The 17,140-nt window shown below is 58.6% G+C and overlaps 2 protein-coding genes across 2 annotated transcripts; both read left to right on the top strand.

The window, feature by feature from the left end:
* The first annotated feature begins 9,631 nt into the window (after positions 1-9,631).
* Positions 9,632-10,738, top strand: LOC104366008 (endosome-associated-trafficking regulator 1-like). Its single transcript, XM_032996716.1, has one exon. The coding sequence runs from the start codon at positions 9,632-9,634 to the stop codon at positions 10,736-10,738; it is 1,107 nt and encodes a 368-aa protein (XP_032852607.1).
* Positions 10,739-12,546: 1,808 nt separating this feature from the next.
* On the top strand, positions 12,547-16,936 carry KCNJ4 (potassium inwardly rectifying channel subfamily J member 4). The gene is made up of 3 exons (XM_009972874.3): positions 12,547-12,723; positions 13,217-13,392; positions 14,585-16,936. Exons 2-3 carry the CDS (start codon positions 13,355-13,357, stop codon positions 15,912-15,914), a joined length of 1,368 nt encoding a protein of 455 aa, XP_009971176.1. The 5' UTR covers positions 12,547-12,723; positions 13,217-13,354; the 3' UTR covers positions 15,915-16,936.
* The last annotated feature ends 204 nt before the right edge of the window (positions 16,937-17,140 follow it).

The raw sequence follows: 17,140 nt of genomic DNA, 5'->3' as shown, positions 1-17,140 counted from the left end.
GCTGGCCGGTGCCCGGCGGGGGACGGTGGTCCCCGCAGCGTGTTGTGCGAGGGGGCATCCCGTCTGCCAAGGGATGTTGGGATGATTTGGGGAGGGAGGGTGATGACGGTTGCGGGATTGAGACCCAGGGGACGCTCAAAAGTGGGGTTTTGATCTTTTTTTTTTGACTTCCCAGCACAGGCTTTCACGCTGGGGATGGAAAACATGCCCACGGACCCCGTCGGCCTGGCGCAGGGCTGTCCCCGGGAGCCCGTGCCTACAGCCGCTGCCTGCGGGGTCAGGGCTCTCTTCAGCCTCTGGCTTTGCTGCTTCAGGGTCCCCCCCGGCCCCTCACCTTGCCACTAAGAAATGACCTCTTCAAAGCCCCCGAGATGCTGCTGACCATGGAGAACCAGGGGGAGGTTTCTGGGGCAGGTTTCCCCGGCAGGAAGGCCGTACACCATCCTGCAGCCCAAAGGGCAGGTCCCTCCTTGCCCGCGCTCCCATCCCCGGCATCGCCTGTGCCGGCAGGATGACCCCAACATCGCAGGGTGGGGAGGCCGGGCTGTGGATGCGGCGAGGTGATGCCCCACGGCAAACGCTCTGCACGAGCTGGGAAAGCCTGGTCCTTCCTCAGGGCAAAGTGTCAGCCTGGCGCCCCGAATCCAGGCAGGAAAAAACACCCCAACAGTGGGTATTTCAGCCCCTTTGTGCCAGCCCGGTGAGAGGATTCGCCGCCCCGGGGGGCACCCGGTGGCCCCGCCGTCCCCTTCCCGCTGCCGATGGTTGCGCTCTCGTCTCCCCCATGGCGGCTCCGCAGCGGTGCCTCCGCGGCTCTGAGCTCACACGCGAGGATGGGCTAAAGTAGCGGAAAGCTGTTGGATCCTACCACAGAGTTACTGACTTCTCAGCTACAGACTGCATAGCAATCAGCGAGGGGGAGAGGCAGCCAGGGAAAGGGAGCGGAGCGCAAAGGGAGGAAGAGTGGAGGAGAGAGGGGAGATCTGGGGACTAGAGCAGGGGGGCAGCGAGGGGCACAGGCAAATAACACCAGGGAACAAGGGAGCCAGGCAGGAGGGGGAGATCTGAACCCGTCGCCGAGCCACGAAGGCACATCAGCGCTCCGTGGGATGGACGCTCCCGGGAGCAAAAAATTCTGAGGAGAGGCAGAGGCAGGAGGAGAGCGCTGGCGTGGGCAGGGCAGAGTTAGGAGAGGAGCAGGGTCACGGAGGAGAAGTAGCTCCTTGGGGGCGAGGGGGGGTGGGGGGTGGGGGGGGGGGTGGGGTGGGGGGAACCCCGAGCCAGAGGCGAGCGAGGGCTGCAGAGAGACCTCCCTGATTCCTCCGGTCCGGCTGAGACGTTTCATGGTGAGATGGAGAAACCGGCCGCTTTCCCCTTCCTCTGATGTTGGCTCGGCTCGGCTGGAGCAGGCGGCAGCCCCTCGGCAGGACCCGGGTAAGAGGCGGTGCCGGGGCGCGCTGCTCCCCTCACTGGCGTGAGACCGGGAAGGGGTTTGTTTTTTTTTTTTTTTTTTTCCTTAGGAAAATAATGTATTGTTTCATCTGCGCTCGCTCTGAGGAACAGCTATAAATATAACTTAGGGAGAGATGCGTGGCTTCATGTGAGCGTGCCAGTGAATAATAAAGTTGCCTGTGTGCACCGCGTATGCACATATGGCTACCGGGGTGGCCGCGGGCCGAGGGGCAGGGGTGGGTACCTGCCTGTAAACCTCCCCAGCCTCCCTCCCCACCCCTCGCCACCCTGACTTTGGTCACTTTGCAGGTAACTTCTTCATTTTTTCAGCTCCCCGTGTTTCCTTAGTGCCTTCTTGCCCAGGGCTGGGTCTTGCTCACCTTTCATTTCTCCCGCTCCATGCGGGCGATGGTCCCGGCTGGTTCCTGAAGATGAATGGAGATGGAGACCCCTTCCCCAAGCACTCAGGCGCAACTGGGGCTGAAGCAGATGTGTTGGCTCTCCTGCTGCCGGTGGAGCTTTTTGGGCTCCAGACTTGCACCCCTCTCCCTTCCCTTCCAGCTCTTCTGGTCCCAGTGTGGCTGATCTTGACAGTGGTGGTCCAACATCCCCCAGACAGGCACGGTGCAAAGGGTCTTCTGGATACTGGGTTTGGATGAAGGAGCTCAGGAGGAAGCCATGAGCAAAATGCCAGAGAAACTCGGCCTTTGATCCCTGTTGGCGAGGCCGGCATCCCCGCCGGGGCGGGATTGGGCGGGCAGGTTTGCACGGTGCAGGCAGGTTACCTCGGACATCCCTGGTGCCCCCTTCACCCCCCGATGCCCTCCCTCCCGGGCAAATCACCTGCAGACAAACGAATCTGTCTGCCAAGAGCCTGGGGTCTCGTGTCGCCACCACCCAGCCCCGGCTCCATCCACGGCAAAGCAAACAGCGGCTCCGGGGCCTCTCCCTTCCTCCCTTCGGGGGTTGTGCTGCAAAGGGCAGACGGTGACAGCGCACGCGGGGGACGCGTGGTGGAGGTGACATGGCTCCAAGACTACCCTCAACCCCCACTCTGTGCCCTCCTCGGCTTTTCGGGAGGAGGCGTCTGCGGTGGGTGGGAGGTGTGGAGAGGGACCCAGGGTTTGGGGTCACCCGGAGCCCGGGAGGGGACCGTGGGGTACGCGGAGCGCACGTCTCGCCGAAAAGGTGGGAATGTGCCCCCTCTCCGTCGGAAGTGGCGCCCACAGATGCCTGAGTCACCCCGGCACGTGGCCACCTCTGTTTGTAGCTGCTGACAATAATAATAAGTACAGGGGGGAATATGTGTCTTAGGAGGGAAGCGTGAGCCTGGTGGGGACAGGGAGTGGTGGGGAAGAGGAGGGATGGTGAGGATGGCCACCGACAGGATGAGCTGGAGAGGGCTGATCCAGAGGGAAGCGGGGCTCCCTCTCCTCCGCCCTTCTCCTCTTCCATTTCTCCCCTTTCTTGGGTGCCAAGACCGAACGCCACGATGTCTGGCACCGGTGGGGGGCCGGCAGCAGTCCTTGTCCCTCCCAGCCACCACGGTTTTGCAAGGAAAGCCGGGAAGCAAGGAGGCGGCCAGGGAAGGATGGAGTTACCTGGCAGGCCAGGTCCCCGCTGGCCCCTCCGGCTGCTCGGCCACCCCGAGCTTGGACACTGGCCACCACGTTGGGAGCAGCTGCGCTCCTGGGGTGGCATCGCCGGTGGGAGGGTGCCAGGAAGGGGCAGGAGGGCAGGGTGACGGGTACCCGCGCCCGCTGCATGCTGGCGTCAGTGCAGACACAGGGCGGAGCGGCTGATGGCAATCTGCCCTCGGCAAGTCCCCACTGCCCTGCCTCGGCGTTTTTGCGCCGGGTTGGCTTAACCCGACGGCGTGGCCCGGGGGTCAGTAGATGGATGCTCGTGTCTTCGCGATCGATCCTTTACTCACGCGCGTGGCTCCCCAGACTCCCGCTGGCGCTCGTTTTTTCAGTGAATGGTAAGGACCGAGTGAAGCCGTCTGCGATGTCTCGCAGCGCTGCGAAACCCGTGCTGGGTTAAATTTGTGTTCCTCAATGGCGCTGCTCCTGTGTCCCTTACCGGGGTGGAGGGGCCTCACATGGAGCCCCTGGAGGCACCGCAGCTGGTTTTCCTCCCCAAACAAGGTGGTTTTCCTGGGGATGGTTGGTCTTGAAGCCCTTCCTTGGGAGAGGTGCTGATGCTCTGGGGTCTCGAGACGGGCAGGGGCCACCTCTGAGCTGGTCCTTGCCCTCAGAGCTCTCAGGCTTGTTCTCCAGCAGCGTGGGTGGTGCTGCGGCCCAGACAGACGAGGGGTGGGAGCCGGCTGCAGTGCAACCCTGTCCCGACCGCCCCAGAGACCTGTGCACGTCCGTGCCCGCCCTTTCGGGGGCCTGGTGGCAGGCAGCTTGCCCGCAGGGGCGGTTTCGGCATTCACCCACCGCTGCATTTGGGGAGGAGACGCCAGGCGGGGCTGGCACCGGCCACACTGGCACCAGCAGCACGATGGCTGCTCTCGCTGGCGATGAGGGAGCGGAGGCTGGAGGACAAGGTACCCACCAGCCCGGCGCTGCCCCACGCCACCGGCCGGGGGTCTCCTGCTGCCACTCCGCCCACGCCTGCGCCAGCCCCTGCCACCACGGCGGCAGGCCTGCCCCTCGCAATCTGGACGGCTGTTTTATTTCTATGGCAACATTCCTCCCGAAACACTTCAGAGGGAGACTGGTGCCGTGCGAAAATGAGGGAGGCAGCGTCCCCCACTCTGTCCCCTGCAAGAGGCTCAGAGAAAAGGCCCCGACACCCCTCCTGCCTCCCTCCTCACCTCCCTCCCTCCCTCCTTCCCTCCCCAGCGAGTGCTGCCAGCACTGGTGCAACGAGCTGCCGGCCTCGTTCCATCTGCCTCTGGGCTGCCTGTTCTCCCGTCTCCTTTGCTGCCTTCATCTTTGGTATCCCCTCTCCTCTTGCCTGCTCCCTTTCTGCACCAGGCCGTGGTGTTTGCTGACAGCCTGCTCAGGCACCCGTGCAGCGGGGCAGCCCAGAAGAGACTTGTAGAAAGAGGCTGTCAAAAGCTACTCTGCTCTAGAGGAGGGTAAAGCAGCCATAAGAGCTGTATAGATTGGCCCCACCAGCAGCAGAGTGAGAGCAGGGGCCGAAAGGCACTGAGGATCCCAGAGGCTGGACAGACGGGCGCTTCATCCCTCCAAAAACCCCGGTGGCGTTACATAGAGGCGGTGCCCGCCGTGGGACTAGACCCAGCGGCCCCACAAGTCCTCTCCTCTTCTGGCCCCGTTGTTCCCACCACCACCAAGGAATAGCCCCGTGTCTGGGTGGAGGCGAGCAGGCAGCACCCAGTGCCAGCGGGCGAGAGGCGGGTGAGCGGGCAGGGCGCTGGCGGGGGCGAGCACCGCAGCCGGCAGGAGCAGGGGCGCAACAGCAACTCACAACGGTGCCGGGGAGGGGGGATACTGCAGGCGCAGCAGCATGCAGGCACGGCTGCCGCGTCCCACCTCGCCCTGCTCTCCCCCTGAGCCCGAGCCTGCCCGTGCCGGCAGCCCCTGCCACCTCGGGGAGCCAGGGAGCTGGGGAAGGAGCGGGGGGGGGGGACGGCCGTCGGGCAACACTTAGGCTGGAGGAATTTCTGGGGCATTTGTTTAACCAGGCCGAGCAAGCTGCAGCAATTGCAAATCAGCAGACTTGCAGCGAAACAGTCAATCCACTCTCTGCAGGGGTGCAGTTTTGCAGCTTACCTGGGGTGCTCCCTCAGCTCTGTTTCTGGTCCCTAGCAGGCATGACTGAAAGGGGAGAGGCTGGGACCCCCTCAGGAGGCTGGTGGCTCTGCTGGGCTCCTTATTAGAGTAGCGACAAGGGTTTGGGGAGGAAATCTGACGGGTTAGCGCTGAGCGGCCAGGCCAGGCTGGGAACTGAGCTCTCGTGCAGCAGCCGGGTACGGGGCAGCGGCTGCGGCCTCTCTCGGCCGGGGGCTTGGTGCAGAGCAGGCTTTGCCCCCGGGTATTGCATGCCCTCTCCCGCTGTTGCTGCTGTTCTCATCGTTCATAACCCATTTGCAGGCGCCTGCCTTGCCGGGTGCTTTGCGGAGGCACCGGCAGACCGTCCCTGCCCCGTCGGGAGCGCAACCGCGGCGGGGGGGCAGATGACGTGAGCCACCCTCGCCCCCCCTTTTCCTGCACACCGATAACCATCCTTGCCCCTGACTAGCCAAAAGCCATGGAGAGGCCCCAGGTGTGCAGCCCTCCTGGGCAGGCCGGCACGGGCTCGGGGGGAGCTCTGTGATGGAGAGATGCTGAGTCGCAGCGGCACTGCTGGGGACGTTTTTTTTGGCAAGGCTCCCGCAGGGCTGGAGCCTCAGTGAAGGGAGTTCCTGGGCTGGGAAGGGGTTAGGGGAGATGCCCTTTTTGCTGGTGGTGCAGTCACGTTGAGAAAGCTGGAGGTGGCGACCCGAGTGCACCGCAGCCGCTTGGGATGTGGGGGCCTCGGGGACGCCCCAGCGCCTTCGGTTTCTCAGCTCTTGTAGGTTTTGTACCAACCCTTTGGGGTCTGCTCCACGGTTTTGGCAGGACGGCTGCTTCCTCGGGAGCAGGAGGGACACGGTCTGAGCCCAGGCTGCCGTAAAAGCCTGGCTCCTTTTTGGCCACGAACACCACCCAGGGAAGGCCAAGGACCTTCTGAGCATTTAATTTTCCCTGTGATGCCAGCCACGAAGAATAGCACCCACCTATCCTCACTCCACAAGAAAAAGTGGGGACCTCTTCCCAGCCGCCGCCCCAGCAGCACCATCTCCTTACGCTCCTGCTCGGCTGCCCCCCCAGCCCCTGCCTCTTGTCCCCCCAGCCCCATTTTGGCTGGAGGAGAGTGGGTGAGTGCCCGTGCCAGTCCCACCAACCCCGCTGTGGGGTACCCCCCAACCTGGCTGGAATCCCGGGGAGAGGGCGGCTGCTCTTGAAGCGTCATTGCCTGGACGCTGTGGCTGGAGCAGGGACCGCCGGGGTGGTGTGGGAGCAGGCAGGAGGTGATGCTGTCACCTTTCCGTGCCTCGTACTGACTTTGTCATCCCGGGGACCTTTGTGTGGATCCCATTTTTATCTGTTTTTTCTTCCTCTCTCTCTTTCTCTCCTTCTCCTCTTTCTTCTCTCCCCCTCCCGTCAGTATGTGGGCTGATCACTGCTCAAACTTTTAATTCAGATGGTAATTGGAATAATAATACGGGCAGAATCCTTCTGGCTCCGTTGCTGCAGCTGGCTTCAGGGAGCTATGAATAGCTCTGAGTCACACACTGAGATGGTTTAACTTCAAATCATTTTGTTTTGTTTTCATATTACCCATCCCCGGGCTCCAGAGCTCCACAGGGGGGGAAAAAAAAAATCCCCCCTTCACACTCCACCCCAAAATATAAACCAAGCAGAGACACATTAATAAAATTCTCATTTGGAGAGAGAAACTGGTCAGCGGATCGTGCCTTGCGGGGCAGATGGGGACTGTTGGCACTTACTCGATCTATTTATAATTATTGAACGAAAAGGCAGAAGTGTGTATATAAAAATGGTATGGAGTTGATTACAGCTTCCTCCCCTCACCTTCCATATGTCACTTGCCTTTTTAATATGGTAAAACTCTCCCGCACGGTGACTGTGCCTCCGCGCGTGTTCGTACAGCGCCTAGCACCCAGCCCCGCCGGCACGGAGGAGCGAGAGCTCGGCCGCAGCTTCTCGTGGCAAGATGGCACCGAGCCGCCCTACGAGCCCCGGCGTGAACCCCCGGAATATTCGTGAGGAAGAAGAGAAGAGGATGCAGGGGACAAACTGAATGCCGCGGGTCTGCGAGGCAATGTGAAAAGCCGAAGGGGGTCCCCTCTCTGCTGCGGGCGTTTCCACCCTGCCTCCTCAAGAGGCAAAAGGACGTCTGACGTGTTGTCACCGTGCCTGAGCCGGCAGGATGGGTTCTGTGGATGCTGATCTCAAAACCAGGCGGTGCTGCGCAGCCGGTAAGAGGAATAAAGGCACAAAGCGCAGCCCGACCGGCGGCTGCGGTATTGACCACAGACAGGAGGGAAGCATTTGCCAGACGACTCCAGATAAAGCAAAGACTAAGAGTGTAAAAATACCCTGGGATTTTTCCATCGTTGTCGTTCACTGTATACGTCCCAGAGCACCAGATACGGTTGTTATAAAAAGAGAAGTGGGGGAGTGCTTCAGCGTGGACTTTTCTGTTCTGTTTCATGAGACTCTTCCACCACAAATTTAGGAAGGATTGACAATATATGATCCGCTCTGGCAGGGGCTGGAGAAAGCCTGGGATGTGCGAGGCGCTGCACCGGGTGCTGGGGATGGGGCGATGGAGGCATCGCATCAGCACCACGTGCCCTGACATGATTAGCCCGCAGATTCCTCGGAAAGCGACGGCGGCAGCCCAGCCCCACGCATCTGCTCGGGGTCGGAGCCGCGCCGGGGTGGCAGCGTGGGCTGGTGCAAGGGCTCGTGCTGCCGAGGCGGGGGTGGCAGCAGCACGGCGGCCCCGGCACCGCTCAATCCAGGGCGCAGGAGGGGGGAAAGTGGTTGGGAAGGGCAGCCCAGGCTGCGGGGCTGGCGGCGGCTCTGGGGGGCCCCTGGAGGTCCACCTGGCTGGCAGCTTCGATGCTGCAAGAAAGCGGCTGCGGCGCCCATGCTGCAGCGGCTTCCCAAAGCGCTGGGGCGGGGGGCTTCCTCAGGCCGTGAAATACGTGGGTGTCCATGCATGCCGGGGACAGGGCAGCTGAGGGACGGAGAGGCATCACCATCCAGACCGTTGGTCTCCTGCCCCGTGCTGCACCCACCAGCGTGGTTTTGTCCCACTCTCCGGGAGCTGCCGCTGACACCGCGGCTTCCCCCTCCCCGTGTGGGTCCCAGGAGGCAGAGCAAGCTCCAGGAAAGGGTCCTCCGGCATGCTCCAGGATTTGCATCCCTGTCCTTGGCCAGGCTTTCCTCCCCCTTCCTCCGTGTGACAGGCAGCTGCCTGTTCAGGACATGAGCGTCACCCCCTTTTTGCTGGAGGCATCTCTGAGCTTTCCCCCTTCATCCCATTTGTGTTTCAAGGAGCAATGGGACCATTTCACAGCCGTCTGAACGGAGTTGGCACAGGGTCCGGGCTCCCGGTATGCCCCTGGCCTTGCTGAGGTGGCGGCACCCATTTTGCAGGCAGGGATGTCAGTGGTGGCCCCGGGCCACCAGCCGCTGAGGAGGGACGGTGGCTACATCACCTCCCAGTGTGGCATCTCGGGGCGGGGGGGGCCCCTAATGTGAACGCTGGCCCAACGCGATGGCAGTCCCCGGCCCAGGGCTTCTCGCCCTGCCTGTCTGTCTTTCCCATGGCGGCACCGTGCGCTGCGGGGGTGTGTTGGGGTGGAAGTGGTAAGTGGGTTTATTTTTGTCCGTCTCCTGGCTCGTGCCGCTCCGAGTTTGCGGCGCCCGGTATTACTAACGCTTCCCTGCGCCAGCTGGCAGCAGGGGATGAATCAGATCGGCAGCACCGCGTCGCGGACCCCTCGCTGGCCCGCTGGCTCGGGGTGATGCCTCTGGCCGAAGCGCTGGGGATGTCCCCTGCCTCTGCCCAGGGTGAGCCCTGGCACCGAAATGCCGGCGGCTTGATCTTGCTGATGGAGGTGTCTTGGTAGGCTGTGGGGCGGGGTTGTCCTCTCCACCCCACGCTGCCTGCCCGGGGCTGGCTGGTCCCCGTCCCCAGCTGCATGCTGGAGGTCTCGGGTGGCTTTATGAGCTCCTCTCTGCCCACCAGCAGCATCCCCAAGCTGAGGTCGGCTCTGCGGCCACGAGGATCCAGCTTATCTTTCTGCTGCCAAAAAAAAAGCACTTTTGCAGTTGATTGGTTCCTCCCCACCCCGGCGACGACCTCACAGCAGGCGGTGAAGGCACAGGGTGACATCACAGACCTTGGTGTTTCCTGGTCTCCCCATAGCGAAGACACAGAGATGCCTGGTCCTCTTCTCCACTCCCTCCTGAACGCTCTGGAGATCTAAATGGAGGGATTTCAGTGACTGCCTCCTCCCCCATGAGTGTCGCCGAGGCTGCAGAAGCTGGCACACTGCTTGTCAGTGTCACCTGCCTGCATGACCTGGGCTCCAGGGGGATTCTTTGGATCCTCCCGCTTGCTGCAGCCCCAAGCGTCTTGAAAAATGTCATGGCTGCTTGGCATCTCTGGGAAAACAGAGACAGTCTGCCCAGAATTTCAAGGCTTGGAAAATTATTATAACAATGATCAATTCAGCTACCCCTGCTACTCGGCATGCCCTCCACTCCAGGGCAAAAGCTATGACAGCTTGGGTGACAGTCAGGTAGAGGACCTGGAAGAAGCCATCCCATTTTCCCTAAATCCCAGGCACTCTTACATAGTGAAAGATGAAGGAATGAAAAATAGAATCTATGCCAAGAGGTTGGCCAAGCACGCACTGGAGCTTGAGAAGGGAGCTCAGGAGTTTCAGGACCCATTTTACAAAACCACAAAAATGCCTGGCGGCTTGTCCAGAGATGGGGACCACAGCTGGACCGATCACCTGCCTGTGCACCGCACGTCGCGTGTTCTCCGAACTGCCGGAATGGCACCGTGTGGCTCCTATGACTCTTCCCGTGGTAATGTGGGCGAGAACTGGGGGGTGGATGCCTTCGCCCCATGGGGCCACGCCAGTGACCCTTATCTGGGGTACCCAGAGCACACCAGGGGAGCGGAGCCCCCCCTGCTACACGATGAGGCCATCGGGGACAGGCAGTTACCAGCCCTGCAGGGGACAGACAACGTGCTCAAGGAGGAGAACGTCATGCTCAGGAGGGTGGTCAGGAGCATGCAGAGGTCCTTGGAGAGCCAGGCGTGCACAGTGCAGAGGCTGGAGAGGCAGCTGAAGGCCAGCCGCACCAAAGAGGAGAGGAAAGCCCGAGAGTTACAGTCCTTTGTGCAGCAGACTGAGTGGGGTCTCCAGCTAATGACCCAGCGGGCTCTGGAGGCAGAACGCAGCGTGGAGAAGCTGAAGCAGGAGGTCTTTATTCTCCAGGGAAAGCTGGAGAGCTTCAAGGTGGAGAATGAGAACCTGAGAGCGGGCCAAGCAACCGACCTGGGGGCAGTGAAGCACAACATAGACTTCGCTTTGCAGAACCTCCACAAGATAGTAACGGGCACAAACCGGTCCATCAGACAGCTCACCTCTGGGGCGAAGTCACTGCATCTTGTTGCTGAGATCCTTAAATCTACCGGCAAAATTTCTGAAATCGAAGCAGAAAAAGAGCAATGAACTCAATTCTGTGTGGGTCCTACGGATGAGTGTATGGACTGAGACCATGGGTCCCTCACTACAGCCTATACTAAAGCCTATATACTCATATGTTTGAGTGTGTGTGTGTGTGTGTTCAGATTTGTAGCCTTTTTTTCTCAATGGAAACACTTTTCTTGTGATTAAGTACAAATTGCAGGTAGTGATGTAGTTTTAGCTACTGATGCTCCGTTCTGCAACTGCGGAGCCATCAGCAAACTTTTCCCAGGCTCTGGGCTGCAAGGTCCAGCCATGGTGGGCTCTGCCCAAGAGTCTGCGCCAGAGCTCCAGCTGACTTGAGCTCCCATGTGGGAGCCAGAAGGAAGCAGCGCAGCACGGGATGCAGCGCTCTTAAACAGCGAGCCCATCCCTTCCCGTAACTGTACCAGCCAGAACAGCAAAGCCCTTGTATTTCACCTGCTTCCTTTGCTCCTTCTCAGTGAGGTGGGGAAGGTGAGGAGCAGAGATCTGGGTGCTGCTGCACATGGTTTCAGCAAGCAGGAAGCTCCTTATGTCCCTTATGTCCTCCTTCCTCTTTTTCTTTTTTTTTTTTTTTTTTTTTTTTGGAGCTGGCCACCACCTGAGCCAGAAATCCAAAGTCTCTAGAAATTGTGCACCTGTTCCTGCAGCTGGGGAAAGGCAGGTGGTGGTGGTCAGAAACCTTTAGAAAGTTGTGAAGCATCCATAGGAGTGAGCTGTGGCAGTGCCTTTCCTCCAGTATCAGTGTCAGTGCTGGCTAAGGATGAGCTTGGCTTATCCAGGCTGGCTAAGGAAGGTGCCGGTTGGAGAGGATGCCCTTCCTCTCCTCCTGGAGCTGGCATAGAGGGGTATACTTCAATTGCCTACCTTTGTCACCTCCTAAAGACCTGTGGGACCCTGCAGTCCAAACTCACCATGTAATCACTGAATATATATCTTAGCTTTATCCTAGCAGGACCATCTATGGGCATGAATTGACCTTTCTTCATCACCTGATCATCCCTCAACATTTTTGATGAATTTAGGTTACCAACCCCAGTTTCTGCTGTAGGTTTACCCAGCTGCACAACAAAATTTCCCGTATCTGGCCAAACCAACCCTCCTTAAAGACTTGGATGCTGTAGGGCGGTCAGGGAGAGGGTGCTGGCAGAGTTCAGTGCCAAAGTGTTTTTTCCTGATGGGAGTTTTTGGGCAGCTGTTCACTTTACCTCTATACGGTGAGTTGTGGACTACAGGGTTGCTGTCTTCTCCTGGTCCCATAATATTCTTGGTCTGAACAACCATGTTTGTTTTGCCACAGGGCTTAAACTGCCTCAGTAACCTTGGCCTCTGGAGGAGAGACTGCTGGTTAATCTTCATCCCAAACATGACAACAGCGGTGCTTGCACATCAGAGGTGATGGTCTGGAGCTCCTTACCAGCTGCTTTCTAGTCTCTGCTCCTAACTGGGGAAAGCTGGTGGTCACCCTTAGCCGCAAGAAGCCCTGTTCTGCACCACTGATGATGAGACAAGGATGGTTCTCACCAGCTTTTCCGTTCCAGACAACATCACATGCTGTTCCTCTCACCTGTCCGTGCACGACCACTTACTTGCAAGCAGCTCTAAACCTTGGATTTGACCCACAAATCCTTGGATTTGTCCCAGATATGGCAACCACCGGTTGCTCATCGGCGAGGCTGGGAGAAAATGAACTAGCTGGCTCCGTCTGCGTCCTGTGCTCTGCACTGGCTGCTGTAATCCAAAGGTTACAGTGTAGGATTAGCATAGGTGTACAAAGCCCTTCCTAATCTGTGAGTCATTCACCCCCTTGCTGCGTTTCACTTCCCAGCAGCTCTGGGCAGGCGGGATAGGTCAGATCTTGAGTCTTCGGTTTCCCCATTCTTCAGTTCGGGGAGGACCTGGTCGGGACGTAGCATCTGCTGGACATCCTCCCCAGGGCTCTGCTGCTGAGCCACTCCTTGGATGCTGTACACAGGGCATGTCGCAAGGTCTGTTTGCTCTAACCGGCTTCTCCTCGGCTACCCCTAAGCCCTTCCTTTCCATCAGTTCTCCTTTTTGGCTCTACTCATTGCTTTTCTTCTCCTCTTTGAAACAGGGGGGGGGTGGGATGTTCTGCACCCCCTGGAGATAAATCCCCTGTGGGTCAGGCTGGGCTGACAGGGATCCCTGAGGGCTGCCGTGCATGTCCGCGCTTCATTAGTCCTTGTGTGCGAGGTATTTAACCTGGCTGAGCTCCCGTCCTAGTGTAAGCTACGATATTAATATAATGGCTCAAGGCAAGGGCCCTGCAAGCTGCTCAACCGTTGTGCCCTTGATCTGGAGAGTGGTGACCGGCTGGCCCTGCACCTCTCCCGGCCCCGCGGACACCCCCAGACCCCTCCCGAGCGAAATCCTGGGAGCCCTGTGCCCCCCGCTCTGGGACTGGAACGGGTGCTGTGAGGAGAGGCTCTGACTGGGTTTTGCTTCGTCCTTCTCTGCAAGGCGTGTGCCCAGGAGCAATCGCGATGGCCGTGCGGGTCCCAGCTCGCCGGAGGTGAAACCCAGAGCCGCCCGGTCCCATGTGAGTGTTGCTGCATGAGACCCCGCGCCCTCCCAGCTCCTGCGGCCCCCTGACACCCGATGATACAGCGAGCCATGGGCAGCGTCCGAGTCAACCGGTGAGTAACCCTCCTCTCAAGGACCGCTGCTGCCCTGGGCTGCCTGGTCCTCCTCGTCTGGCCCCTCAGGCCATACCTTCAGCCTGCCTTTTGGTATATTCTTCTCAAAAGACCTGCCGGGGGCTTTCCGGCTCCAAGGTACGGCTCCACTCTCCTTCTCCAATCCAAAACATGCCGTACGTGGGGGTAGTGCTTGGAGGAGTGCTGTGGAGGAGAAGCAAAGTGCTGCACGGTGCTGGACCAGAAATTACAGATTCCAACAGCGCCGCAGGCCCCAGGAATCACAGCTCCAGCCACCAGTGCTTCCCTTGCCCTGAGACAAGGATGGGGGTCATGAAGCCCATGCGGGAGGGCTCCAGCTGAACGTGTCAACACTATGGGGTGGGAGGGAGACCCTGCCAGCCTGAGGGGCTCTGGGAGGCTGTGGCTCGGTGGCCACGGGGGCAGAGTGGTCTTGGTGAGTCCATGCACTCGCTTGATTTCCTCAGTGGTCAGAGCACCTTCTGCCATCACATCTTTAAGAAGTATCTGCAACTGTCCCAGCAGCACATGAGGGAGGGGAGCTGGAGGGGTAAACGTCTCCCAGAAAGCGTACGTGGAGCTTCTGCCAGGGAAACTGCCAGCGCTTTGGCTGTTGATCTCCAAATTACACCTTTGGCTTTGGATGCGGGATGCTGAGAGCCACGCACGTTGCTGTGGCAACAGAATTGTCCTGAGCGCAGGAAGTGCATAAACATTGTCACCAACGCACCATGAAATCAGTGAGGAGAGCGGAGGAGAAAATAGAAACTCCCGGCCTTATATAATGTCAGGGCCAAAATGTGGCCAGACCGTGAGTGTTTGCTTCCAGGCTTCCCAGCTGTCCCAGCTGCTGTCAGGTTTGGAAACCTTGGTTTCCTCCTCACCACAAAGGCTGGAAGGTAGCACAGCGCTACAAGCTTCTCCTGCTTTGCTGCCCTGTCAGGACTTTGCTAGATACAACCTCCCGGCAGCCAGACTCATCAAATATTGCAGCTGAGCTCCACCAATGTGGTCAGCGTGGCAATAACCAGGGAAATGTGCCGTTATGATATTCAACATGGCAGTACCGTAGTCCTGGGAGCCACCCACGTGTCTCCCACCCTCGCTGTCTCGGTGGTTGCTGTTATTTTTCACGTATTTCTGCTGGAAATGCCTGTTTCTTTTCTTCCAGGTACAGCATTGTCTCAACCGAAGAGGATGGACACAAGGTCTCTGCGCTGGGCAGCATGAACGGGCACAGCCGGAATGGGAAGGGCCATGCCCCCCGGCGGAAGCACCGCAACCGTTTTGTGAAGAAGAACGGCCAGTGCAACGTTTACTTTGCCAACCTGAGCAACAAGTCTCAGCGCTACATGGCTGACATCTTCACCACTTGTGTGGACACACGCTGGCGGTACATGCTTATGATCTTCTCCGCCGCCTTCCTGGTCTCCTGGCTTTTTTTCGGCTTCCTCTTCTGGTGCATTGCTTTTTTCCACGGTGACCTCAACGCACCGACGGTGGGAGGTGGTCCCTCTCTCCTTAAGCCCTGCATCATGCACGTGAACAGCTTCCTAGGGGCTTTTCTTTTCTCAGTGGAGACACAGACAACCATTGGGTACGGCTTCCGCTGCGTGACTGAGGAGTGCCCGCTGGCTATCATGGCAGTCGTGGTCCAGTCCATCGTGGGCTGCGTTATTGACTCCTTCATGATTGGCACTATCATGGCCAAGATGGCAAGGCCTAAGAAGCGGGCCCAGACCCTCCTCTTCAGTCATCATGCGGTCATCTCCGTGCGGGATGGAAAACTGTGCCTCATGTGGCGGGTGGGCAACCTGAGGAGGAGCCACATCGTGGAGGCCCATGTCCGAGCCCAGCTCATCAAGCCCTACATGACAGAGGAAGGGGAATACCTCCCCCTAGACCAACGGGACCTAAATGTGGGCTACGACGTGGGCCTTGATCGTATATTTTTGGTCTCACCCATTATTATCGTTCATGAGATTGATGAGGAGAGCCCACTCTATGGGATTGGCAAGGAGGAGCTGGAGACGGAGAACTTTGAGATTGTTGTTATCCTGGAGGGGATGGTGGAAGCCACAGCCATGACTACACAGGCACGAAGTTCTTACCTCGCTAGTGAAATCCTTTGGGGTCATCGTTTTGAACCAGTTGTGTTTGAGGAGAAGAACCACTACAAAGTGGATTACTCACGCTTTCACAAGACCTATGAGGTAGCTGGCACACCTTGCTGCTCAGCCCGGGAGCTGCAAGAAAGCAAGATGACTATCCTACCTTCTCCCCCACCTCCCAGTGCCTTCTGCTATGAGAATGAGTTGGCTCTTGTCAGTCAAGATGAAGATGAAGACGACGACGAAGTAGGTGTGGTGTTAGGGGGCAGCACCAAGGAAGAGGGAGGCGTCATCCAGATGATGGATTTTGGAAGCCACCTAGACCTAGAGCGGCTCCAGGCAACTCTTCCCCTAGATACAATTTCATACCGCAGGGAGTCAGCCATCTAACTCTTCCAGCCTCCCCGTTCCACACCCGTTGTCCACCATCTCCTCCGTTCTGCACCCGTAACGTAGCTGGATAAGTCCCTCGCCCACCAAAAAATGCCTCCTGTGACTGCCTCTATGCCCCTGAGTACATCAAGGCCTGGAGCTGCTCTGATATACTCCCTTTCCCATGAAGTCATACTGCCTGGAAGAGGAGTGAGGACACACTACTCTTCCGCTGTGTGCAGCTTGTGCTAGGACCCCTTTCCTGCCCAGAGACAGGAGAGCACCACGCCTGGTTTCTCATCTCTGGAGAGGTGACAGGGGTCCCTGCCCTCAACGGACAGACCGGGACCCACAGGGAGGGTTTCCGCTGCTGAGGCAACAGCAGACTTTCTGTCCCCTCTTGACATGGGTAGGCCCCGTGACTGTCAAGAGTCACGACCGTCACCAGGAGAGGAGCAGTACCTAAGCACTGACCAGATGAGGACGGATGGGAGAGTTCAGGACTCCTGGAGGGAGTGGGGAAGGATCTCAAGGGAGGGGTTTACTTGCATGTTTACTGCTTGTTGCACATGACTCTTTCTTTGTACATAAACCAGAACGAGAACTGAAATCCGTATTCTTCCACTGCACATGCCAAGGTAGGAGACAAGGACGCTCTATGTAGCCTGCTCTGCACTCTCCTTGGATTTTGGCATCTGTCACCTCCAGAAGCAGCTTGGCTCCACACACTCAGACCCAGTTCTCCCAGTCCTCTTGAAAAACACATCCTGCTCCTCTCCTGAGATGCCTGGCAGAGGAGGCAGGGCCCTGTGCTTGCACACTCAGACTGCTCCCTGCCACAGCGTGGCCGGGACGACAGACAAGTGACCTGACTGGACAGCAGACCCTCGACTTGCTCCTTTCACCTCCTCCGTTCTCCTCCCTGCTGCCATCAGCTGTAAAACTGAATTTGTAACTATTTATTTTTAATAAAGTCTAATATCCCAGGGGGAGGTTTGGAAGCAAAGGAGAGACCCCAAGGCTGCAGACTGGTATAGAGACTGATGAGAGTTATTAGTGTTGGTGTTTCCTGTTAGTATGGCGTTGGGGCCTGGAAGGTCCACCATGAAGGCTCCCTTATTCTGGGTCTCTCTGGTAAAGACCTACAGTAAGAGGCTCAGAGAATTTGCTTGGGAAGAAGATCATACAAAATGGATGGATGGAGGGAAGCATTTGCATTAAAATTACCAGTAGGATGGGTCAAA

This window comes from Tyto alba, unplaced genomic scaffold, assembly GCF_018691265.1.
Source record: "Tyto alba isolate M040663 unplaced genomic scaffold, T.alba_DEE_v4.0 Super-Scaffold_2, whole genome shotgun sequence".
Classification (NCBI taxonomy): Eukaryota; Metazoa; Chordata; class Aves; order Strigiformes; family Tytonidae; genus Tyto; species Tyto alba.
This window is presented reverse-complemented; position numbering and strand designations above follow the sequence as displayed.